Raw genomic sequence first — 27730 nt, 5'->3', positions numbered from 1 at the left:
CATCAGCCAGCTCATTGGCACATGCTTTGAGAGCCTGCCCAGGGATGTTGTCTGGTCCAGCTGCCTTATGGGGGTTGATCTTCCTTAGTGCTTTGTGTACCTGACCTGAAGAAACCATTGGGGGAGGGGAGGGGGGTTGTGTGGTCCAGGGTGTGTGTGTGTGCCTCCACTCTGTGCTGTTGCTGTATGTCTCAAAGAGGGTGTAGAAAGTGTTGAGATCATTTGGCAGACTGTCAGTGGAGCTGATTGTGCTGGTGATGGTCCTGTAGTCTGTGATGTGCTGTAGGCCCTGCCACATACGTCCAGAGTCAGCAGTAGAATAGAAGCCCTCCAGCTTCTCTCTGTAGTGCCTCTTGGCTGCTGTTCTGCCTTTTCTTAGTCCGTACTTCACAGCTTTGTACTCCGTCTCAGTGCCTGATCTAAATGCAAGAGAGTGGGCACGTAGCATGTGGCATACCTGACTGTTTATCCAAGGCTTCTGGTTGGGGAACCTCCTGACTGTTATTGTGGGATTGATGTTGTCAATACAGGTGCTAATGTACCCAGTCACATACTCAGCATAGTCCTGTATGCTGATAGAAGAGTCCTCTAGAGCGGCTGCAACCCTAAACACACCCCAGTCTATCTGAGCAAAACAGTCCTGCAGGGTGCTCTCAGTCTCTGGGGTCCAAAGTTTAACTTGCTTATTGATAGGGTTTGTTTGTTTTAGCCTTTGTCTGTAGGCTGGGTACAGGTACAGAGTGACATGGTCTGATTGTCCCAAGTGGGGGCGAGGTGCAGCCCTGTTCACTTTCTAAAGAACAATTTAGAAGTGTTTTAGGATATGGCTGACATCAATCAGTGTACCCCTGAATAGGCTGTTCATACTGAACCGCTGTTAATCTTTTAGGTGTTTCTTTGTCTTTGACTAATTACTTAAATATTTATATGTCTCTGCTCTATAGGTGAGTAGGAAAGGAGTAATCTGATCTTATTATTATGGGGCTTACTGATATCGGATTTACACATTGTAAATAAATCTTGAAATCAATAAAATTCTTAAAAAGCATAAAATAAACATAATTTTTACTTTATCAAAGAACAGTTCAGATAAAGTAATTCTACCCTGCCTATGTAGTACATGTCCTTGTTGTAGCTCCAGAATTTGACAGCTCTGGTCTTTCGCTGATGTTGGGACTACTCAAACTATTGTGAAGTTGAAATATTTTTTATGGTCTTATTAGGTGATCATACACTGAAAAAGCTTAAATACTTCAGTCCTTATGTTTTTATTTTTAAAATCATCCACCCCAGACAGTAGGCTTATTGGACTGTGTTTTTCTTAAAACTAACAAGCAAAAAATTTGTATGAAGTCAAAAAGCTCAGATGCCACCCGGCTGCTTATTCTCCCAACTTGTTTTCTCCAGGAATTGGTTTTAGGCAGCCGGATCATATACCAGAAGGATTAGACATAAGGTAGGCAAACCACATTGGGCAGTTTATCAATCCATCACAGAGAAAACACATATAAACACACGCACCCACAACAGGCCCAGTGTAGTAATATTTGATGAAGAAATCCACACAACCACTAATATAAACTAAGTCTACACAGTTTCTGTTGTATTACAATTTACAAAAATGGCTCTTTTTTAAGAGGAAGATTTTAATCATTGCATATTCTTTTTGGTATCTTTTTACAATACATTAAAATTACTGGATTATGATGTGTGGTTTTCTTGTGTGTTCTGCTACTCGAGGTGTTAAGGGAGTAGTCATATTGACCCATCTTTCTTGTATATCATTTGCTTCACTACCAATATTCATTAAGTTACTGAACTGATATTAATGCTGCAATTTTTATTTCCATCATCTCATAAGCTTATTTTCAAATGAAAATAACTTTACTTGGCAAAAATTGATTTCCACTTATAATCAAACATTTTCGTGTTTACATTTAGCACTTAAAACGCTATTGTCTGAAGGATGTTCTGTTGTGTAACACTGACAGAATTGAAATTATTTGGGTCCAAGTGGTGTGAAATGAAGCATTAAAATTATATGGAAAACTTAAATTTAAATTGTCCTAAAATGAAAAACTGCAATATGCAATATTTGTGTGATAAAAATGTAATAAAAATAAAATACACAATTGCTTAAAATAACTCCATAATACATAGTTGTTTTGGGCATGCCCAACTTTACATGGATATTTGTAAAGATTTGCCATTTCACTTGGGCAGCAACTGGGGAGGCTCTGCAACTTCAAATTGTGGTGGACAGTGCATATAGACACCCGGTGACATGTGACAGACCCCAAATGTTAGGCTAGGGTCTGTGATGTGGCTGCACCATTCCCATGCACACAAACAGCCTGTTCAGTGGACCTAACCCTTCTCTACCTACTAAAACTATACTCTTGTCATTGTGATCACATTCCATCAGAACTGCCAATGTCTAGGAAGGGTATTCTGCCTTCCGGCACTTCCACAGTTCTCCCTTGATCAAAGTCTATGAGCTTAATGTCCTGTATAGCTACCGTCCTCTTTGCCATGGTGTGTTTTGTCCATATGAGTACACTAACTGCCTCATTTGACAGCACGATTAGTACACACTGCGGAAAAGTCCAGGGGGTGTGACTTGCACACATCATTTGCATATGTGCTACGCTTGTAATCAATTTCAGACTCTACCATTACCTGCACATCCTGGATGTTTATAACCAATGTGGCACATTTTTTCCAGTGTTTAAATTTAAATGTCCAGCAGCATATTGGTCAAAAGTAACTTTTGGAAAAAGTATTTAATATGGTGTAGAATCTGAAGGCGATCCAATATGAACTTATTTAAAAACTACTGTAAATTAATAAAACACAAATATCATAAAAGACAATTGTATTTCACTTGTAAAGAGTATATCATATGCATAGGATAAACAAGATAATTGTTAAAAAAATGGTTAATTGCTATAAATAACTAGTAAGAAATCCTTACCCACTACTGTCAGTCTAATGACTCCATGAAATGATCCTGTGGGGTATGTAACAAATATACAGGAATACTGACCACTGTCAGAAGTGTCCACCATGTGCAAAAATAGTTCTGTGGCATGCATTGTTTCATTAACCTTTTTGTAGAACACCTGAGATTCATTTCTGTAATGCAATTTTCCCAGTGTTGGATTATAAACAGCCACTTTTTTATTTTCTTTATTAGAACTCTTCCATTCAACCTGAACAATGAATGCCTCTGCATCTGTTACCAAGGTGCAGTTAAGAGAGATATCTTGTCCAGGAACTGTAACAACTTCCTTATCTTTTTCAATGATGTTTTGACAAATACCTTTGAAAGAATTGGAAAAAATACAGTTAGTAACAACAATGATGCAGTACCTCTGATGCAGAGAAGATGAAAATGTATGTATTTAAATATATAAATACATGAAGGCCCTCTGTAGAATTTTGACTTTGAAGCTAAAAAAACAACAACAAAACTGCAATATACAGTGAATTCTGTTTTTTTACAGTTGCAGACAATATAATGCTGTGATTATGTCACTTTTATCCAGTGGTATATAAATAAAGTATGCATTTACTGTATCTTTTAACAAAAGCAGTGCCCTGGAGTGCCATATTTTCAATTTTTGAAATAACAGATGATGTGGCCTGCAGGGGGTGCTCCAGCTCTCCGAACCCAACACAAACAGATACAGACACAAGTCCAGCACAACACATAGCTTTTAGTTTGCTTCCCAAATGGTTTCCCACAAACCAGCTCAGTACAAAGCACAGTGCAACACAAACAGCACACAGCAAAGTCTTTTTTTTTCTTTCTTTGCCTTTCTCTCTTTCTTTCTGCCTCCACACCTCTGCCAGAAAGCTTCATCTTCTCCCTCTTGACTCTTGACCCCGGTGGAGTGGCAGCTGGGTCCTTTTATGCTGCACCTGTAAGTACTTCTGGTGGTCTGTTAGCATGGTCCAGAAGAACTTCCAGGTGAGGTGGAAGCCCAAGAAAGTAGGACTCCGCAATCCCTTCAGCACCCCCTGGGAGTGCCCACAGAGCCCAACAGGGCTACATTGCAGAACTCCATGTCCCATGGTGTACTGTGGGAATCTGAGGCACAGCTGCAGCCTAGGGGTACTGCCATCTAGTGATCCAGGGGAGATAGTGACCTGTGCTCACTCTCTCCCCCGGTCCTTCCACTACAAAGGCATCATGGCCAGGTAAGGGTGTTGGCTATCCACCACACTGCTTATATTTTTATTATATTTTTTGATCAAATAAACAAGATGAGCATAATTGACAGAACACTTAAGGGCGCAATTAACATCAAAGTATCTTCTCTTCTTGTATTGTACCAGTAATATATCACCTTAATACCCCTGTTTTGATGGTTTGACTCAGGCCGTGTTGATTACTTTATCATTTGGGAAGAGAGATGTGTAAAAAGATCAGAAACTTTGAACAAATTCATCCATCAGAAGGACAGCCAGCTTATCACTTGGAAACAGAGATGCGCAAAAAGGTCAGAAACTTGTTTGTAATATCACATGTCACATGTCACAGAACCCCATATCACATGTTATGGAGCCCCACATGGAATTTTAACATAAATATGGCTTGTCCAAGAGAGCGAATGCGACGTCAGAAGAGACAGTCAGAGACATGAGTGACCATTTCATTTGAATGTCAGTGAAAGCGTCTTATGAATAACACATATCACTAAATCAAAAGCTGTCTAGGACAACATCCAATCCTTGACTTTTTCTGTAAGCTTTTTCTAGAGACTACATCCAGACTCTCTCAAGCTTATTTTCTATCATATCTTGTTCTTTTTGGTATTCATTTTACATTTGCTATACTTTGTTCTTGTTTCTAGTGTGACTGAAACAATAAATTGAAAATTAAGACACCAGTGTGAGGAGTTTGCTGCATTCCTTGCTCATAATGTTATTAAGGCTAAAGGTCACTCCTCAAACGAAAGACAACTGCGGTAAAAGCAGGGCATATTGTTTGATTAGGTAAGTGGCATATAATCAAATGAGCTGTGCTTTTCATTGTGTTGTGATAACACCTGCATGTTTGTCAGTATTGGTGATAATAAGTTCTTAAGTAGAGACTTCTATAGTATATTGTGTTATGCATTTAGTCATGACCATTGTCTAAAGTAGGATATCTACAGTGCATCCGGAAAGTATTCACAGCGCATCACTTTTTCCACATTTTGTTATTTTACAGCCTTATCCCAAAATGGATTAAATTCATTTTTTTCCTCAGAATTCTACACACAACACCCCATAATGACAACAAGAAAAAAGTTTACTTGAGATTTTTGCAAATTTATTAAAATTTAAAAAATTGAGAAAGCACCTATACTATAGGGCAAAGCTTTTGCATGCACAGTTTGAGTGTCTGTTTATGATTTTTGTCAGTCAGTATTCATATGTAACTGTATTGATCAGCAGGGTGGTGCAGCATTTAGATCTGTTCTTTTAATTTTCTAGTTAGCTGGGTTTGATTTTCACATATTCATATGTCTTTTCACTGGCTATTTTACAATGGATATACAGTATGTTGTAAGGCATTTTAATGATACTCTTGTTAATGGATAATTTCCTACATTATATAAATTTACAAATGACTGTATTAAGTTCTATATTACAAATGACTGTATTAAGTTGTGGACTTTATGACTCGTGAGACAGGAAGCATGTTTATTTTTAGTGATGTTTCTTTTACTGATCACTTTTCTATAATGATGGATTTGAATATTACTGTTGATGTTCCTACTACTCGTTGTGCTCCACGCTGTTCTCGCTTTTTAAATTCTTCTATTATATCCAATTTTAAAACCATATTCTCTAGTCTTGATGTACATGTCCAACATGATGGTATCGATGATTCTGTTTTAGAATTTTATTCTCCTTGTAAAATAGTTTTAGGCTCAATTGCTCTGCTCAATATACGCTGTAATAAGGGAAGACCTGCTCCCTAGCTAAATGAAACTACTGCGGTACGACGTTGGAAAAAAGATGGACTGATTGTTTCTAAACAGATTTTTAGGACTTCTTTATTCAACTTCCAGGTTGTTGTTAAGAAAGCTAAACATGATTTCTTCCCTGATTTAGTATCCAGTCATTCTAAGAATTCTAGGGTTTTATTTAATTCAATTAATGTGGCCATTCACCCTCATTCTGTGACGGGATTAAATAGTACTGTTCTTTCCTGTGAGCAGTTTCTTTCATTCTTTGTCAGTAAAATTGATACAATCCGCTGTGGTATTGTTCCAACTGGCTATGAACTTCCTACTTTTAATCAAGGCATTGTCTTGGAATCTTTTGATCTTGTCTCACTTTCACAGTTAAAAAGTACTATTGACACCCTTAAACCTACTCTCAGTTCTCTTGATATTGTACCGCCATACCTCTTAGTGGAAGCCTTTGATGTTTTGGGTCCACCTTTACTAGCGATTATCAATTACTCTATTAGTTGTGGGTGTTGTGCCCTCATTTTTTAAACATGCGGTGCGTTCCTGTCTAAAAAAGGCAGAATTAGATCCTGGAGTTTTGGCCAATTTTCCCAATTTCTATTTCTGGCTAAAACATTAGAAAGAATTATTTATAATCAATTGGTTGATCACCTTAACTCCAATAATTTATTTGAGATATACCAATCTGGCTTTAGGCGTTACCATGGTGTTGAGATGGCCCATCTTGAAAGTATTCAATGACATCTCTATTATTACTGACTCAGGTGGCGCTGCAGTCCTTATCCTCCTCTTGTTTCTAGTTTTTACATCTTTACATGGGCTTGCTCCTGCCTATTTATCTGAACTGTGTGTTTTACACCAGCCATCTAGAATGCTTAGATCTTCTGGTCAGTTGTCTCTTGTTGTCCCTTGTACCATGTGTAAAACTAAGGGAGACAAGGCTTTTGCAGCTGATGCTCCTCATCTGTGGAACTCTTTACCTCATTACATAAAGGAGTCCATCTACAATTGAACTGATCAGAACAAGATTAAAGACTCATTTCTATTCACTTGCTTTAATACTGATGGTTTCCTCATTGTGATTATGTAATCTTACTTCTATTTATTATTTATTTTATTTATGTTCATTCATTTTATTTCTATTTATGTTTTTTATGTTAATTGTATGTTTTTTCTTCTTTTATTGTAAAGCACTTTGTCACAGCATTTCTATGTTGTTTTAAATGTGCTATATAAATAAATTGACATTGATATGTTTCACTGTCACAGGGCCTTTCCATAGGAGAGGAAATATATACAATATAGTTCACAAAATATATAAATAATGGCAAAAAGCAGGAGCATTTTGGTGCATTATGAAGAAAAAGAAGGTGAAAGGTGCAATCTAAATGAATATATTGTATTTTAATAAGGATATTTTAGATTGATTTTTTTATTATTTATTTCTGTACTATTTTCACCTGACATATCATTTTCAGGTTAGTTTCAGTCTAAGTTTTGCCTTTTATATCATGATCATTCTGGAGCTGGCTGTATCTCAAATTAAATGAGCATTCAGTGATTCCTTTCACGACTAGGATTCCGCTGCTTTCATAGTTAAATCTTTTTATGTGCAATGGGTTGTGACGCAGTTACACCTTAAGGCGAGTGTGGTGGTGTGATTGCTTGGTTCTGCTACAGTTTCTGGTGGTGTGGTATGGCATGAGGCACCGGACAGAGATTATTAAAAGATGCAAAACTAATGAAACTCTGCTTGTTTGGTTAGGCTTGTAAAGAAATTCCTCCTTAAACTCTCCTTTGTATACTTTGCTCTGTTATCCTACTGTTACTAGTTATTGCCAGTTAACCAGTAATCCAGTGGTTAATCACTTTCTCAAAATATGGATACACTGTGAGGTTTAGATATTACTGTCAATTTGCTCATGTTCACGATAGTGAAATATTGCAGCAGCCATCCTATACAGACCTAAACAAACACTTCTTTGCACCCTAACACTTAAAAGCATCAACAAAGTGTTTATTATCTCTGCAATGTGACCTTCTAACACAACTTCACTTTATGAAGTAGTCTGAGGCGGCTTAACTGAGACACATTTCTCTTGATATTACATATTTAGTACTAGACCTGTGGATCCTTCATACAGTATTAACAAGTAATTTTACCATCATGTCAATTTGCCGCACTGCACAAAGATAAATAATCTGTCTAGTGATGTTTTGTAAGTGTTATGAAAACCCAAAGAAACCTTGTTAAGCTCTTGCTACATAAGGGTAAATGAGTAATAGATGCGTTTTGGAGTATCTAAACTAAAGTGTACCATAATATCATATGATAAAAATTAGCTGTCACCAAGATGTCCTATTTATTAATGCGTGCAAAGGATGTCATAATTCGCATGAAAATTGTAAACTAAACACGCCATTACCATTTCTGAAATTCACAAATATACATCTTCCCACTTAGTGGGAAGACTGTTTAACTGCACCCCATGATTCAGTGAAAAAATAGTGGCTCATTTTATTTAAAATCCATCCATCCATCCATCCATTATCCAACCCGCTATATCCTAACTACAGGGTCACGGGGGTCTGCTGGAGTCAATCCCAGCCAACACAGGCAGCAAGGCAGGAAGCAAACCCTGGGTAGGGCTCACCGCAGTTTATTTAAAATTTGGCAAATTTTTTTTTTTAGAATTTGGCAAGTATTTACCATTGTTGTTGAAAAGTAACAATACTGGGCATCTGTTAACCTTATTGTGTCTCAGAATATATAAGGGACTACTTAGTATTGGGTTAAAATTTTATAACTTTAAGCTTTACCTATAGTAAACATTTCAGATGCAAATGAAAAATAAATTTGTTAGTGTTTCTAAAAGATTTTTAATACATCAAAGTGCCAAAAGAGAAACAATACAATTAAAAACTTAGATTTTGTTGTTTCCATTCCCTAAACTTAAACAAAAATTGATTATCTGTTCATATTTAACATGGAACCACCAGAGGGAGAATAGAGCCAAGGATGTTTAGCCAGCACAACAACATGCCATGGCCAATATGCGTTTTGAGAATGCAAACCATATTAATATTTTATTGGTGAGGCATGGGTGGGCTGTGGCCTAACATGACTCCTGCCTGTTAGATGGTCGCACTTGGTCTCTGACTTTATTACCTTTTAAGGCAAGCAACCCAGAAGCTGCCTGACCCATCAAGTGCTTTATAAACCTAAGGGATGCAGGTACATTCGTAACTGCTATGTGCAGCCTGGAGTCACTTTGACCAAAGTTGGGCTTTCCTGGAACCAGGATCCTAAGAGAGTAACTGAAACTGCTTCATGCCAGAAGATTCATTAATTGAAAGTCTGTTAAGAGAATTTGAATGAAGGATCCATGGACAGAGGAAGAGACAAGAGAAATAGAAAATTGTTTTTCAAGGCAGGTAAAGGGTGAATCATCCTCTAGTCAAACAGCTTGTTAGCCTATGCAATGATGTCTGGAAATGTTCTCCCTTTGTTAATCTCTCAATTTGTTCATAACATCACCCTTTGATATATGTAAATTCTACTGGAATGTTCATGTAAAAAGTAAAAAAATATCCCGTATGCTTGAATCTGTAGTTTGAGAATGTTCAAAATATGATTTTAAGTTACTTGTCAATCCATTCTTGATACTAGTTGTTCAAAATAATTGAACATTGATTAGATCACAATTGCTGAAATGACCACTGTGAATTACAGCAGTCTCCTCTGAATTTGTACAGAACAGAATTGTGTGAAAATGGAATATAATCTGGTATTATAAAGATTGGCAGCAATACAATGTAGAGAGCAATGGAAAATCAATTCAGAAACCCCAGGGACAGAGAAACAAATGTTCTATGGATTTTTTCCTTAACCTTCTTTCCTCCATCTGCACACCTTATTATTTATGAAGTGCAATGACTTACTATGCAGGGAGATGTATGGGTGACAAACTTAATTACCATGTGTACTAAGGTAGTGACATTTGCAGACTTGCATTATTGAATAGAATTCAGAGTCCTGGTTAATGTTTGAAATGTTAAAACATGGTTTACTAATGTGTTATTGTTTTCTAAGAGACAGCCCAGGTCCCCTAGAAATTAATTAATGGTAAGAATGACTTCAAGAACAGTCTGACAAGTTAAAAAATACTCCTTATGTATACAATCATCTTGTGTTTGTGATATTCTTGATATCTAGCAGATCCCTATCATATTGTAACAGACATTTTTTCAACAGTCAATATGTGTACATTTAATATAAGTAAATGCCCAACAGTGGAGTGTTTCATGTGAAGAGATCCTGGCCAATTTATTCATATATATGATTTTTAAAAATGAAAAATTCTATAATAATGACATAAGCAAAAAAGGAAAGATATGATCCCAAAATAATGAGATAATAGCTTAATTGACTCATTGAGTTTTTACTGGAACAAAACAATTAATTTAAGTTCATTTATAAGTCAAACTGCAAAATTAAATTCCAACAAAGACCACACAATACCATTAGCTAAAACAAAAAATACAGTGGCCAAAATATCAAAGCTACTGTAATCAGGAAAGGGCCGAGCAATATAAAGGCCAAAATACTCAAAATACAATAGCAAAGTAAAAGCTTAATTATACAAAAGGCCAAGTAATATTTGAAGGTAAAGCAATACAAAACGACAAAATAAAAATGCAAAAGAACAATTAATTCTAAAGGCTAAGCGATATGAAAAAGCCAAGAACTTCAAAAACTCTAAACCATAACACACTAGTTTGCACATTTGAGAAAGTTTACAACTAAAACAATTAATACTGGAAGAATTAAAGATATTAAAAAGAAAATTGCATTTAAGTAATAAAACAAAGAAACCCAAACTAACCTTCAACTAAATAATCCAAATATTCTTTTGAGAAGAAAGGAAAAGAGGAGCTGTAGACAAGAAGCAAATCTCAATACTAAACCTAGAGCTCAAGGCAAAAATCATGACACTTATAAAACAGGGAAGCAGTGTACAATTCCTATTTAGAACGTGGCTTGAAAATCATGCAAAATAGCTCATAGTAGCTGTCACACAATTCCACCCTCAGTGACAGTTTTGCTTTGCCACATACTGCCTCTCCTTCCCTTCTGCCCTCAGACCAGAAGAAACTTGGTGTGAGGGACAATGTGACTTCCAGTTTCGTTGACCACCCCTTCCTCTGAAGCCACCTTAAATTGCATGCCACCTCCATATATCTTTAGTCAAAGGGCCTGTGTCTGTAAAATCTTTACATCTCAGTGAGAGCTGTTATTTTTTCATCCAATTAGAGTTTACCAAACAGTGTCCCAACACTTTATCATTGCATTTTTTCATTGCATTATACATGGCTCATAGTAGCAATGTACTTGAATGCTTTACTTATTCACTGTTAAAATGACAAGAAGCTTACTGAGCTCTGTAGAAATTCTGATGATCTTGTAGTTTTGATCTTTATGAGATACCAAAATGCACAAATAAAATTTCTGGAGTTATTTGTGGCCTAAAAGAATCTAAACTGCAATGTTGCTGCCTTTTGAACAAAGTTGACCATGTCATCTGCCTTACATGCTTTCTCATCTACTACACCGCAGACATTTGCTAGAGAGATCTACTCTCTCTACGCTACAGAGAACTATTAATTAATTAAATACAGCTGGGAAAATTGTCATACAATGAATGCAAAATGACACAGCAGTTTGGAAATTCAATTGCAGTTTAGATTAATAGTTATCAGTGAGTGGAAAATCTTCCATTTTTAAACTGTAGAATAATTATGTAAAGTTTTAGTTATTTTGCTCAAAGGAACCAGGGTAAACTGAATTTACAGGCATTGTAAGCCTCCTTTCTTGTACATTCTTCCTGTATTGTACCAGCAATTTATGCCTCTGTTGCAATCGATTTCTTTTTCAATTAGTTTATGACCCAGAAATGGGAAATAAGTACAGATGCCACAGGACCTGTTTTAATTAATTTATAACCTGGTAATGGATGGATGCCGTTGGACTAGGAATTACAGATTTAGTGAACAGCTTGAGAAAGGAAGAAATAAGGAGGTACTTAAAATATCAAACGTTTTGATCAGAGTCATTCATCATCTGGACAAGGTAGTCAATCTAAAGTGTGCAATGTCATTTGTCCCAAAATCCTACATGTGCATTTTAACATAAATATAGCTCTTCTGAGGGTCCAAAGAAGACAACGGCAGAAGGGAAATGATATCAGACATCAATAGACTTGAGACCATCTGCTTTGGACATTGGAAAAAGTAACCTATGAATAACACCAAGCACCAAATCAAAAAATATTCAAGGACAACATCCAACCCTTGGCATTTCTGATTTTCAGTAACCTTATATCCAGACTTCCTATCTATTTCATTTTCGATTCTATTTCCTTCTATTTGGTATTGTTATACATTAACAAATGCCATGTTGCTTTTATATTTTCTATACTTTGTCTTATATGTAGAGTGATTGAAGTAATAAGATGGTGCCAAGCATGGATAAAATTGCTATTTTCTAATTCAAAGGTTTTATTAAGGCTGTTGAGGTCATTTCTCAAAAATTAAAACAACTGTGGTACATGTAATAAGACATTGTTTGGTTGGTAAGGGACATATAATCAAAAGAGTGTTGCAATGACACTTGCATGGTTTGTTAGTGCTGCTTATAGTGAGTCCCTATGTAGAGAATTCTAGGCAGAATATCGCTCAGTGATTGGCAAATGGCACCACTCGATATTTTGTCTGGATAGGATTGCTATGTGTATGTATGTTTGTGTTAATCTTCAAAAGAGGAAGCAGATGAACCCAGTAAACTTTCCTGGTGTGTCTCACAAACCTGATGCTTCCACTTTGATTTATTTGACTCCTGGTAGTTCTTTTCCAAGGTTGTCATTGTAAAACTTCCTTAATCACAATGTTTTGTTTTATATTAAATGCGAAAGAGAACTGGATGTGTCATGGACTGATCAGAGAATTCTGGAAGTCACTACTGACCTGTTTAAATTTTTTACACTATTGTAAGTGAGCTGTAGTTTTTCAGCCACTCATTGTGATAAGTGTTTTAAATTAGAACATTAGTTTATTAATTCATCTTAAACAACATAATACATGGGGAGTGTTGTGATGTGAGATTTTGCATATAACTTGATAAATATTGTGTATGTCTTTATTTGTAATGTAGGCAAAGCAATGTAATTTAGTGTTACTTTGGTGAGAGGCATTCGTGTTTGCCCCTCCTTTACGACCGAGTCTCTTTAAATTTTACGACAGAGTTGGGGGAAGGGGGTGCTTGACACGGTGTTTCTCTGCTAGAGTCTTCAACCGTAAATGCAAGGAAGCCAGGTTGCCTAACTGGCAAACTTTAGCTCAACAAATGGGTTTGGGGAATGGCAGGTATTAAGACGTTGTATTTCCCCATTGGTCTGAGGTATGCTTGTTTGGAATTGGCTTGTCTCAGAGGCCTTTAAGTACTATGATGCCCTATTGGCTGTAGGGATTGGACAGAGAATCTATAAATCTGCTTGTTCAACCACATTCTGTCTCTCTTACTAACATCTGAAAGAAGCATCTCTTACTAACCTCTGATGATGAAGACAACACAATGAAGAGCACAGCTTAGCAGCCATATTGGAACAGGCATACGGCCTATTCTGAAGAAAGCTGAGCACCAATAATGCCTTAACTAGAGACATTTTAAATAACTACAAGTCTGTGTGCCACCTGAAACTACACATCACCATTTAAATCAGGTTGTATGGTTGCCAATATTCAAATGTACTTTGCATATTGTTATTATTTATGATTATCAATAATACATTATTTTATGTGTAACTTAACTCCTGCTTGTCTTTTTATTGCATCTAATTGCCTGAGTTTATAGATATAGAAGGGAAGGTGGGGATAAGTTATATACTATAATATCTTATAAACAGTGGTAAATCTGTGAGATTAGGCATTCTGACAAAGGCTATATATTAATAATACAATAGGGGAAAGCAGAGCAATATATTACTCTACCAAGATAAAACAGGGAGTTATGGTGATTTATAACTCACCACAACTCACTGGTTATTAATACAGTTAAGGAACTGTGCCCAGGTCAATATCTGTGAAGAATGTGAGTGGCTTACACATGTCTTACACTTCTTGCATCTCAAAGGCATACATATTTGGTCATTCTGTGACTTTAAATTAGCTGTGTGTGTTTATGTCTCCAGTGCAGTGTTACACCATCTAGTGTTGGTTCATGCCTGATGAAATAAGCTGTGGATGCCTATTGCCTTATAGTTGGTTGGAAGGATGAAAATTTGTGTGTATTTAGTAGAATCTGGTGCACTCAACAATTTGTCAAGACATTCGAATTGTTCACTCACTACTGTAAACTACAACTGATTTTAAATTCTGCCACAAGGATTATAACTGTTACTTAGAAGTGTGATCATATAACTCCACTTTTTTTACTGTTTCCTTCACTGACTTTCAGTTAAGTTTAGAACAGTATTTTAAAGTGGTCCTTCTCACATTCTAAGTTCTGAACTGCCTTACCTTCATTTACAGAATGAATTAACACTACAAAGAGTACACTGAATCACAAGAGACTTACTTTCTTAAAATTACCAGGATAAATAAAAATGGGGCACAAAACTATTATGGTCAAAAACCTGTAGAAACCTCTGCCTGCTGATATATATTTTTGAATATATGATATATTTCTCATATGTGTCCTACAGAGGAATTTTCCACCTCTGCAACATTGAACACGTTATTCTTTCTGGCTTTGAAGCTGGATATTGGAGTGTATAGGAGACAGTTTCTCCGATGGCAATATCACTGATACCCATTGTCTTATGATATTTAATGATGAACCCAGGTAACACAGCTCAAATATTACAGCTAGAGTTTGTTGTGACAATGATGGTAAATGTTATCTCTATGACTGCTTGTGTGTTTGAAGTAAAATTATCATTAAAAGAGATGTTAAGAGGCTTTTTTTATGTCTGAATATTTTGTCCTCTGCACCTTGTGATGTGCATGTTAGGTGAGATGAAAGAATGTGTTTTACAGTGGCCAGTGCCCACTACAAATATAATTAGAATTAAAAAAAAAATTTTTTTTTGCATGTTTTCTTTTTTAGAGTTCAGCATTAAAGTTATTTTTGTTGCTTGAATGATGACTTGTCCAACCATATCTCTTTTTCCATTACTGAATAGACCACTGTCTGTGTTCTTAATACCACTTTATCCACAATAATGGTCATATATGAAAAGAGGTTTATACACTGCAAACCTTTAATTTTAGACTGGCATGTACATATAACTAAGAGTTGTGTGTTTTTCTTTGGGTCCATAATTACACTTAGCTGGTAACGTTTTCCCCTCCAACCTTCATGCCAAAATTAACTTACTTACTCTTCATCGTAAAATATTGTCAAGTTGAGCCGTGTGTATTACTGAAGCTGCTGAAAAATGTGTCCCAGTAATTAGCTCTCTCTTAGAAACTGAGATCCCATCTTTCAGCACTGATATATAAAAAATAAGTAACTGCCATGTGTTTTTATATGACCTCAAGGCTGATGGAATTTTAATTTTGATGAAAATCACATCTATGTAGGATCACCTTCTTTCTATACTATTTATATCCCTTATTACAGTTTGCTATGTCTCCCCATGCAAAAAAAATCTGACAGTGCAGGGATTCCCACTTGGAGTGGGGATTGAGAATTCTATATGCTTCAGAGTTTGCTCTGATATGTTTTTTGGAAGGGCTTAGAAATGCACTTGACATTATACAACCCAGAAGGATCGCCAGAAGTCCCAAGAATGATGACTAAAAGAGATATAAACCCTCTGCTCATATGGTCCTAAAAAGGTGATGAGAAAGTGATAATGGGACTTCATCTGTGGTTAGTTACCAAGCAGACCCAAAGTCACTGTATCAGGCTACTCCAGACACATCCAACAAGAGATCCCCAGTTTTTTAACTAGTGTAGTGTAGACAGTATTCTCTTAAAAGTGTGGCACAGTGAGTAAGTCTTTGGAACACTGAGGATGCAGGTTTAAATCTGCAGATACTGCATGATCTTCAGCAAGTTACCTCAACTGCCGGTGCTCCAAATGGAAAAACAAAAGAAATGAAAATAATTGTATCTCAAGTTTTGTAAGTTGTCTTGGATAAAAGTGTCAGCCTGTAAGAAAACAAAATTATAAATGTGTCTTTTCAGTCTAATTTTTTTGCTGACTGTGGCTGAGAAGTCCTGAACCTATTACAAAAGAAATTTATCAAATATAAAATATCCAGGACCTCTGGAATGAAAAGAACTCTTATTGGTTTTATCTCTGGGTTTATTGTGGAGCTCCTTATTTATTTTGACAATTATCTGGCATATTTGGTTTTTTTTTTTGGAAAATTCAGCAAAGATGTTTTTGTTTTGTAGATTCTACTGCTATATTAAAGCAAAAAAAGGCTAGTATATAAATATAAATGTTGAAATCTACTATTACAAAATATATGTAAAGTGCTACGGCCAATTATAGACACAAAACCAAGAACCAATATAAAGCCAGTAAAAGAAGCTTCTCTAAAATAAGTAGAACAGCAGGTTTCTCATGAAATTAAAAAAAAAACCCCTAACTTATGCTGACTCCAGCATGTTTCAGAAACATCCGGTAAACTGTTCCAGAAATAGGCCTGCTGTTATATGAGCAAAGACAATAATAAAAGAAAAAAACTCCCAGCACAGTCATTTACTTCTGAAAAAAAAAACAAGAAAGAAACAACTGAATAAAGATGGCCATGAATTTCAGGATACTAAATACTTTGACAGGGTCTCTACAAGTCTCACAGTCAGCCCATTACAGCTATACAGTATATTACAGTATTTGAAGTACTCTATACGGTGACTGAAACATTCAGATAAAACAAAAACAAAACTGAAAATCTATATATGAAATACACTATTTTTTTTTATAAAACATGACAGCATTCTAGGCAGTAATTCTTAAACTGTGGTATGTATACACACACACATATACAAATTCAGGAGTGGCAAGTTCAAGCAAAGGCAGAGAGAAAGAAACTGTCACCATTACAGTTAGACCTCAAGTAGCATAAAATCCAGTTGCATTTCCTAGTAAAAAAAGCTTTATTATCAATACTAGGGGGCTCCGCCCCCTGCTCGCTTCGCTCGCCAACCCCCGGTGTTGGGAAACCCGAAATACATTGATGTATGTATGAGACATATTGGAGTGTAAAGGTGCAGAGGACGTACAAAGGAAGTAAAGAATCCATATCATGGCACATTCAAAATATTTATTGGAATATTTCTTTATACACCACATTTGTAGTAAAGATTGTGTGTTGTCCTTGAATGAGTTTTCCTTGGTGTGGAGTATCTGTAACTTTAACTTTAATGTCAGATGAACGCCGAACTCTTGAGAAGGCTACATAAAGTTGTCCATGACCAAATACAGGCTCAGAGAGGTATATGCCAACTCTGTCCATGGTTTGTCCTTGGGATTTGTTGATTGTCATGGCAAATGCAGGTTTTAATTGGAAATTGGCGTCGTTTAAGTGTAAAAGGTAATTCCAGGTCAGAACTTGTAAGGTCAAGTCTAGGAATCAAAACAGTATTGTTAGAATGTGATCCTGTGAGTACTTTTGCTTCAATAACATTGTCTGTCATGGTGGTGATGACTAAACGTGTACTGTTGCATAAACCTCGTTTAGTATTAAGGTTTCTTAATAGCATGACTATTGTCCCGATTTTAAGGTTAAGATTGTGTTGTGGTAATCCGGCTGGGTTAATAGTGTTTAAATATTCTAAAGGGAAATGAAGATGCTCATTCTCGTCTTCAGAATCAACCTTGTCAGTACTTAGAAAGAGGCGGCCTTCTCCAGGAAGTAACGCAATGACCTGGTCATTCATGCGATCAATGTGAATATTCTTTGGACATAATATACAGTAATCCCTCCTCCATCGCGGGGGTTGCGTTCCAGAGCCACCCGCGAAATAAGAAAATACGCGAAGTAGAAACCATATGTTTATATAGTTATTTTTATATTGTCATGCTTGGGCCACAGATTTGCGCAGAAACACAGGAGGTTGTAGAGAGACAGGAACGTTATTCAAACACTGCAAACAAACATTTGTCTCTTTTTCAAAAGTTTAAACTGTGCTCTATGACAAGACAGAGATGACAGTTCCGTCTCACAATTAAAAGAATGCAAACATATCTTCCTCTTCAAAGTAGTGCGTGTCAGCAGCACAGAATGTCACAGAGATAGAGAAAACAATCTCTAGCAAACAAATCAATAGGGCTGCTTTTAAGTATGCGAAGCACCGCGGCACAAAGCTGTTGAAGTCGGCAGCTCACACCCCCTCCGTCAGGAGCAGACAAAGAGAGAGAGACAGACAGAGTTTGTTTTTCAATCAAAAATCAATACGTGCCCTTCGAGCTTTTAAGTATGCGAAGCACCGGGCAGCATGTCGTTTCAGGAAGCAGCTGCACAAAAGATAGCAACGTGAAGATAATCTTTCAGCATTTTTACACGAGCGTCCGTATCGTCTAGGTGTGCGAACAGCCCCCCTGCTCACACCCCCTACGTCAGGATCAGAGAAAGTCAGTACAAGAGAGACAGAGAAAAGTAAGCCGGGTAGCTTCTCAGCCATCTGCCAATAGCGTCCCTTGTATGAAATCAACTGGGCAAACCAACTGAGGAAGCATGTACCAGAAATTAAAAGACCCATTGTCCGCAGAAACCCGCGAAGCAGCGAAAAATCCGCGATATATATTTAAATATGCTTACATATAAAATCCGCGATGGAGTGAAGCCGCGAAAGGCGAAGCGCGATATAGCGAGGGATTACTGTAGCCCGTTGTGTTAATAGTGGTATCTGGTCTAACGAGATTGCTGTTCCAAATACCTCCGTGACCAAGTCGTCGCAGATAAAGGGTTCTTCGTCCTTTATTAAGACCAAAGCAATTTTAGTTGGCGCTACACCTTCTGTTTCTGCTTTTGTATTTGCCTCTCTTTCAACCTCATTTAGCATTTTTATAGACTTAGCTAATGGGTGATTGTTTATGACTTCAGCGACGTTTCTCATTATCAGCTCCATGCATTGCTTGTTTTCAGGCAGGTTCATTCGTTGATAGATTGCGTCATATGGATCTAACACGTAGATCTGTGCACATTTGCGTTCGCGATTTGGTTCAGGGTGCACTGTTCAAATCCAATGTAATATTTGTCCACATACGCGAAAGCAGTATGGGCCATTGCCAGCTGGTGGCCTGATATTTACCCCGGTAGATGCAAAAGCAAATGAACTATTGTAGGATCTAATGCAGTCCATAAAATTTTTACTTTTGGGCACATTGTTAGTTAGAAGCTTCCGTAGATATTCAGGATATTCATCTAAAGGAGGCAGTCTAACCTGACCCTTTTGACAACAACGTGTAAACTCATTAGTTGTATTGCCAGTTGTTTCTTCAGGGAAGTTAAGTGAATGACAATGACAGCAAATGATATTCATTAATCCTAATGAATGTTCATTAATAGTGGATTCATTACAGAATGCGTTGTCAGCTAATTGGCGGAATTGTTTAGCGGTTGTTTGTCGTTCCTTTCTTTGCCGTTTATCTATTGCCTCTGTCGTTTGAGAGGCGCGTTGTAGGCGCCTGCATGCATTAATTGTATCCCGGTGGGCTCGTTTCTGTATGTCCGTTAGTTGAGATGTTTCGTTTGGGAGCCGTGACTCCTTTGGTTGCGTTGTTTGAGAAGCGCGTTGTAGTTGCCTGCATTCATTGTTTTTATCAAGGCGGGCTCGTTTTTGTAGCCCCGTCAGTCGAGATGTTTCATTTTGGACCCGTGCCTGCTTTGCTTGCGGCATTTCAGACGCACGTTGTAGGCGCCTGCGTTCATTGATTTTGTCCAGGCGGGCTCGTTTTTGTATCTCTGTCAGTCGCGGTGTTTCGTTTTGAACCCGTGCCTGCTTTGCTTCCGCAGTTTCAGATGCGCGTTGTAGGTGTCTATGTTCATTGTATTTGTCTATGCGGGCTTGTTTTTGTAGCTTCGTTAGTTGAGCTTTTTGGGTTTGGAGCCGAGACAGTTTTGCTTCCGCGGTTTCAGCCGCGCATTGTAGGCGCCTCCATTTATTTTTTCTATCCACGCGGGCTCGTTTTGGAGCCATGACCGTGACTCCATTAGTTATCCATTGTCTAACGTTAGTAATATGGATAATTCCACTTACTGTTAACACGGAGCGTTTTCTGTGGTTGTACTGTCAATACTGCAGGACTGTAATGTGATTCACATATGCTATATGGTTTGGACGTGTGAGGATGCCGTACGTTTATACAGTTGTCCATGTGTAAAGTCTGTGTTATTTGAGAAATGCATTGAAGGCGCCCGCGTGCATTGTTTTCACACAGGCGGGCTCGTGTTTGTATCTCCGTGAGTCGAGCTGTCTCTTTCTGGAGCCGTGCCTACTTTGCTTCACCATGCTGTGTAGTGTGTACGTTTGCGGCATCCGTACTCTCTCCGGTTTGACTTTGGGCGGGGCGCCAAATCCTGTTGTGTTTGTTTGTTCTGTGGCCGCTCGTTGTGGCCGTGTCGTTAGGTATGGGCTTGTTGTTTTATTTGTTATTTCCGTTAGTTGAGCTGTATTGTGTTTGTATTTGGTGTAAAGCGTTCAGCGTTTTGTACAATTCCAAGCAGCACATTATTCCTAACTTCACTCCGCAGTAGTGCCACTCACAATATGGCGGTCCCTTGTGGACCTGTGGGGCTTCCGTAGCCACTTCCATTTGAATCTGGGCTGCAGTGCAGAATCCTCTTTTTTGTGTGGCCGTGTCAGTAGTCGTTAGCTATGGGCACGTTGTTGCTTCATTTCTCATTCACGTCAGTTGAGCTCTTTCGTTTTTGGGCCGTGACTCCATCGTGCGCGGTGGATACGACTTCACTTGCGGTGTATGATACGTGCGCTGTACACGCCTGCGCAGTACGTCTCATGGTCCCATCGCCGTGTACCTGCGTCCATGCCATCCGGTTTACCATTCTCGGTTAGTAATATGGATATTTGTCTGATTATGGAATTATTTTATGTATAAAAAATACCCAATTCATGCTTGCTTTGAAAGTGTGATGATGTGAGCAATCAGCCATCACTTGCAGTTCTTTTAACTTGTAGGGCTGTGCATTTGAAAGAGGGACTTGAAATGACAGCCAGATTAAAGTACATTTTAATAAAGCACCATACATAGCCCCAAAAAATGAATTGAAGCTTTGCAGTCATCCTCTGATTGTAATGAACATGGCTAGAGCTGTGCATTCAACCAACCACCCATTCTATAATCAACTTATCCAGTTCATGATCATTGGGAGTTTGTGCCTGTCTTGGCTGCACAAGGTGTCATGTCACCCTCGCTCGAGGCCATTTACAATGGTAACAAAATGAGCTGCTCGATGTTTTGTCCTTAAATAGAGAAAACTGTAGTTAATTGCTGAAATCAAATTGCCTTTTCTTGTAATTTTGAAATCAAACTAATGTATGTTATGTAAATGCCACAGGGGTTGGATGAGCATCCCGACCAGAGAAGGGGATGGGTCCTTACTCTGAGCAGACAGATGGGCATCCCAACCAAGAGAAAGGAAGGAGCCAGACCTGGAAGTGATGGCCAGAGGGAATAGACAGACAGCCCACCCTAAGATGTCGTTGGGGACTCTTTATTCCCCGGGACGCTAGATGGCAGCAGCCCTCCGTATTGGCGCCCAATTTGGGAACCAGCAGGAAATGTTGGGAGATGTAGTCCGGCAACAGAGCCCTGCTGGGGACCCAATTTATAGGACCCAGTGGCAGTGGCCCTGGCACCGGAAGTATTCTCGGGTCCTCAATAAAAGGGACCACACTCCCTTGTCCAGGCAAATCAGAGCTGGGAGGATGTGGAGCAACACTTAACTGGAGGAGGTGGTGAAAGAAGAGGTGATCGTAGAGAGAGAAATTATACTTGTGCTTGTGCTTTTTGTTACTTTGTGAAAATGTGTTAAATAAACACTGCTTTATTTGAACCCGGGACTCTGTGTAATCGTGTTTGGGGGCTTGGGGCTCGCTGATTCCATCACAGTTACTATAACAACTAAAATGTGACAAATGTGAAGAAAGCACAAACAACATAAATATTGATAGTACTAAAGCAAATAGATTCAGTTATGAGTAATTATTGCTGTGCAATTCAGTGCCAAATTCTAGATAAGTATATGAGCATAGGTAATAGTAAATTGTAATCAGTTACGTGAGTCAGCTTGAAAATGACACAACAAAGGCTGTTTTACACAAATTCTGAAATAATAATCTTAAGCTGACAAGTTGGATTTAACATATTTTTTTCAGAAACGTTGACTTAAAATTGCATTAAATCAAAAAAAGGAGGAAAGATTTGAAAAATTAAAGCATCAGGAGATTGTGAAATATGAGTAAATTTGACCCATCCATCAAATATTGCTCATCAGTTAAGTGTTCTTAATAAATAATAAATTACATTTATATAGCACCTTTCTCACTACTCAGAATGCTTTACATAGACAGTGGAGAGCTACTTCAACAGGTCAGGTCAGGTTGGGGAGCATGCACTGGTACAACGCGTTGTTGCACCCACCACATGACGAAACATCTCGGGATCCTGGATGGCAAGCCCCCCAGGCAGTCACATGGTCCAGTCCCACTCTCCAGAAATGACCCTCTATATGCTGCAGCCAGGTGTTACGTGGGCATCCCCTTGGCCTGGTCCAGCCACTCAGATCCTCAACAATGAGGATCCTGCGAGCCGGATCACCCTCTGGGAATCGCACCACATGGCTGTAGTGCCGTAACTGACGCTCCCTCACAATGCAGGTAATGTGCCTCATTCGGGACTCCATGAGCACCCGCATATTCGACACAAAGTCAAACCAGTAGTGCTCAAGGATTTTCCGAAAAGACACAGTACCAAAGGAGTCCAGTCTTCATCTTGGGTCACTAGATATCATCCATGTCTCGCAACTATATAGCAAAACAGGAAGCACCAGAACTCTAAAGACTTGGACCTTTGTCCTTTTTCATAGATATCGGGAGCGCCACACACCCTTTTCTAGTGACCTCATGACCCCCCTACACTCTCCCAATCCGTCTACTGACTTCAATCACTACCAATATACAGTAAGTCATCAAGTAAGTTTTACGTCTCATCCTTAAGAACAGCACCATTATTACAGCACAGTGTCCCTGTCACTGCTCTAGGGCATTGGGATCCACACACAGACCACAGAGTAAGTAGCCTTGCTGGCCTTACCAACTCCTGTTCCAGCAGCAATCCAAGCTTTCGCTAGTTGGTCTCCCATTCGAGTACTGGGCGTATCTCACAGTACCAGTTAATATCTCAGCTATAAAGAGTTGCAATCTTAACACAGCAAATATCACAAACCTGACAAAGTGATTGTCTGACAAACCTGAAAGGTTTTCTGTTATAAAAGCATCTTTAAAGTGTAGGTGTAAATAAAAATATCCTGAATTATTTTGGTGTGCACTAATGCACTTGAAAATGACATAACATTTGACTTTTAAGTATTAGTTTTAAACAGTGATTCTTTTTCTGTTAATAGACAGAAACAATAACTGAATAAATGTAGTACACGCACATGGTCATACATATAGGGAGGCCTGTGATCATATCTTTGGTTTTAAACCCCAAGTCAAAATCCTCCAAAACCAGTTAAATCTTCCCATTTATTGCTCTCCCACGCCTGAAATTCAATTTCTAGGCTGCATATCTCTTATAAATTAAAAGAATGTAAATTATAAGCTTTCTAAAGTATTTTTCATATATTAAAAAATGTAAATTAAAAAACATTAGTGTAATATCATGTTAAACACCCCTCTAACACCCCCTCTCAATATGATGTGATATAGTAGTAAAAAAACAAAAAAATAACCTTGAATTTTACCTAATGAAAATTCAGTACTTAACACTTTAAGACAAAAAATATGGTACTTCAACTTTTTTCAATTCTGAAGGATGTTATGTCAAGAAAAAGGGTTAAGTCTGTGTAGATGCTTATTTGGTTTCATTATATTGCTCTCCGAAAGGGTTGGAGATGGTATTAAGGATGAATTTGAATTTGATATGAAATAGTGTTGTATCACTTATTGTGTTCTCAATTTTTTAGTAACATACTTAGTGTTATGTTATGCAATTAATAAAAGTATGAAAAAAATATAATGAATTGACACAGTAAGATCAGAACTCTCATATGTTCAATATTTATTATGTAATGGAAGAATTAACTATAATGTTACCTAAAACTCATAATCTTGTTTTCAAAGGGTTTGTAAAATTGTTTGTAGATTTTTCATTTACTAAAGCTAAAAGTAAAAAAAATATATATATATATATATATATCAATCTGTGGTGGGTTGGCACCCTGCCCGGGATTGGTTCCTGCCTTGTGCCCTGTGTTGGCTGGGATTGGCTCCAGCAGACCCCCGTGACCCTGTGTTCGGATTCAGCGGGTTGGAAAATGGATGGATGGATATATATCAATTGTTATGCTATTAGAAATAAATTGAATTGTTTAGAAGAAAAAATCAATATTCAGACAAATTAAACTTCCATTCTCACAGTACTATTAAACTAATAAAAGAATGCTGTGTTACTAAAAATATTAACTTAGAGAGGAAAAAACATGTATCTTCAAAAGAAAACAATGGTAAAAAAAAAAGAGAAAATTAGAATTGTAGGATGCTTAAAAATTGTGATTGTTGAGTTTGATTTTTACTTTTCAGATTTTATGTTATGAAAAGGACTACAGTATTACATTAATATGTATATAAAACATTGCTACATTAATTCTGTTTGTAACTAAAAAAGGAAATGCATGGTAACCTAACCTAGGTCAAGTCACTTTTGTGAATATTTTTTAAGAAAATGTCTTTTATATTTTATATAAATTCCTTACTTTCATGTTAATATATTAACAATAAATTAGGGAATTTGACAATATGCCTTCATGCCTTTTTTGGCAATCAGTCAAGTGTAAAACTGATTTTAAAATTCGTTTTAGAATCTATACAAATCTGTGAATTTTTGGAGCCTCTTTACCTTGCTAAAAGTAAAGCATTAATGTGATACCACAAGATGCAGGCTATTTTATCATTTTGAGCATAAACATGACTTTTACAGATAGTGCAGCTTTTAGTTACAAGGGTCTCAAACCTTAAAATCATCAGACAGGAACTTTGAGATTTGGCATCTTGGATTATGGTAGCTTACTCCTGCTAGAACTTCAGGGGGAGAATGCATGATGTATTATTAATTGGTGGTAAATGCTTGCATCATTAGTTTATGCTTCAATGTGAACAGTAGATCACCATTAAAACAATGCAGAGTTTATCATTATAGTTACATCTTTATTATATATGGAAAATGGATGGATGGATGGATAGGCCACTTTTGCTTTCTGCTTTGAACAAGTAACTTTTCCTGGATGTGATGGGAGTACTACTGATTGTCACTCTAGCCTGGATTAAAACCTGTCAAAGTTCAAATATATAAGAACAACTTAGGTTTATTGAAAAACCCCATACACAAGTGGACATTTGGCTCATTCCTCACGTCTGTTTCTCAAGAGTCATTACATTTTGCATACCTTTTAAATAAATTTGGCATCCTCCCCAGTCGCTGTTTACCCACACTCATACTTGGAGGGGCTCGACAGTCATCAATCTTGAGAAGCAGACCTTATCTGGCCTATCTCTTTTCACATGTCAGCCTTATACTCATCCTGTTCCTGACAACCTTTTGCACTAGAGAGAGATAAGATATAATCTTGTAGCTGTTGAGACAGTTCTACAAACTGTTCTCCAGAAGTTAATAACTTCTTGTCTTAGCATTATATTATGTGCTATATAGTTGTAACTTGTGTGCTATATTTTCTTCTATTTAGTTTTGCATTTGGTGGTTCCTTTACAGTGTTAAACCACATAATAATGTGAAGAGTCCTATAAAAATAAATCACTAATGTATAACTTGCATATTATAAACAGATCTTGGTGTTCAATTTTTTTGCAGCTGTATTATGGCATAATGATTTGTAAGCTGTTTGTAATAAAATTGCAGACTAAATAAATGCACATTAATTCATCATTTTCTGCCTCTGCTTTCTCTGGTAGAGTATTATAATAAGAACAAATTCTGCCACCGTAATCACAATGCAGGATCGAACCAAGAACCAATATCAGTCTAATGTTTGGCACACAAACACACACTCAGCTTGGCTTGATTTATTGATGTCAGTTATGTTAATAAGCACATCTTTGCAATGTGGATGGGAACAGAAATAAATTCATCTGGAAATGGAGGAAGCATGCAAATTCTACAAAAATAGTCATCTAGCAAGAATTGCACCCAGGTCTCTGGGGCAGTGAGTCAGTGCTGCCCAAGTAGATCAATAAAAAGTGAAACTGGATTAAGACTTGACACTTGGTGACTGTGTTCTTATTTGTAATGGAAAACACTTACCAGCAACAAAAAACTATGCTAATAATATTAAACTACTTAAAACAAGAGATTTGTTTTATTTTTTTCACTGTAAAAAAACATAATTGTAACTCAATCCTAGTGATATTTATATGTGCAAAAATGAAACATTTGCAAGACAAATCTGTTTTGCAACACTATAAGTCATTTAGCAAAATTGTTAACATTGATGTTAGTAAAAGACTCTCAAAGTGCTCCCATAATTTATCATTACTAATCCAAGTCTATAGCAGCAGATATCAAATATAAAAAGAGAAAATTTCACTATTGCAGAATAAACTTACCTTCACTAAAATGCAAGAACCAAGCAATGAAATAGATAATTCTCTTCTCAAATGCCATCTTCAGTTAAAACAGTAGTAGCATTCTGGCCACCATGAAATGTTAGTTATCTGTCTACACAGGAAATGTTTTAGTCATCTTTGTTTTAACATAAAGCCACAAGTGCATCAGGATCTAGAAAGCCTGACAATTTTTTTTTTTTTAAATTGTGGTTATGATTGTATTCGCTTTACAAGACACTCAGAAGCCTCCGTGTACTTTTAATCATAGTAATTATTCACTTCATATCCTCAAAAACTCAAATTGGAGGTTAAATTACAAAGATTCATAAATGTAGCTGGGCACATATGGTCAATGGAAAAAAGATAACCTCATTTATGTTCATCTGGCTTTGATCAGTGGAAAAAGTGAACAGTAAAGATGCACAGCGTTTTACTATTAGTGGTGACAAACAATTTTCCAAGTGTCAAAAGGCAAACATAATGTCAGGCTACATATTTTTGTCATGCATATAACTCAGTCTGCTGTGAACTGAAAATTTCAATTTCATTGAAGGTAGAATGTACTGCTGGTTGTGTCGCTGCCTTTTTTGTTTTAGTACAGAATCTGTCTGATCTCCTTCCCGTCTGTTTGGTTTAGTAGACGTTTATTTAATATTGAGCACTGTGAATGTTAGTTTGTTTGTTTAGCTTGCTGGAAACTAGTAACATTTATATTAATTTAATAATTCCAAATAAAGATATCACTAAGATACCCAATATTAAAAGTATGCATATTTAATTTGTTTAAATCATGTTAATCTCTGTCTATGACTAACAATAAAATAAAAATAAACTAATGTTTTCTCCAGTTATTTGGTTAAAGCTGTTTACTGATTACAGGATA

General features: G+C 37.1%; 1 protein-coding gene across 1 annotated transcript in view; it reads right to left on the bottom strand.

Moving 5' to 3' along the window:
• si:ch1073-15f19.2 (basal cell adhesion molecule) overlaps window positions 1-26961 on the bottom strand; it is a 76107-nt gene extending 49146 nt beyond the window's left edge. Inside the window, exons 1-2 of the mRNA XM_028799869.2 lie at window positions 26848-26961; window positions 2975-3322 (exon numbers count right to left, since the gene is read on the bottom strand). Coding sequence (XP_028655702.2) covers window positions 2975-3322; window positions 26848-26905 — 406 coding nt within the window. The 5' untranslated portion in view covers window positions 26906-26961. The remainder of the gene's footprint in view (window positions 1-2974; window positions 3323-26847) is intronic.
• Between the last annotated feature and the right edge of the window lie 769 nt (window positions 26962-27730).

Source organism: Erpetoichthys calabaricus, chromosome 4, assembly GCF_900747795.2.
Source record: "Erpetoichthys calabaricus chromosome 4, fErpCal1.3, whole genome shotgun sequence".
In the NCBI taxonomy this organism is placed as follows: Eukaryota; Metazoa; Chordata; class Cladistia; order Polypteriformes; family Polypteridae; genus Erpetoichthys; species Erpetoichthys calabaricus.
Note: the sequence above shows the minus strand (reverse complement) of the source record. Positions and strands in the feature narration are given on the sequence as shown.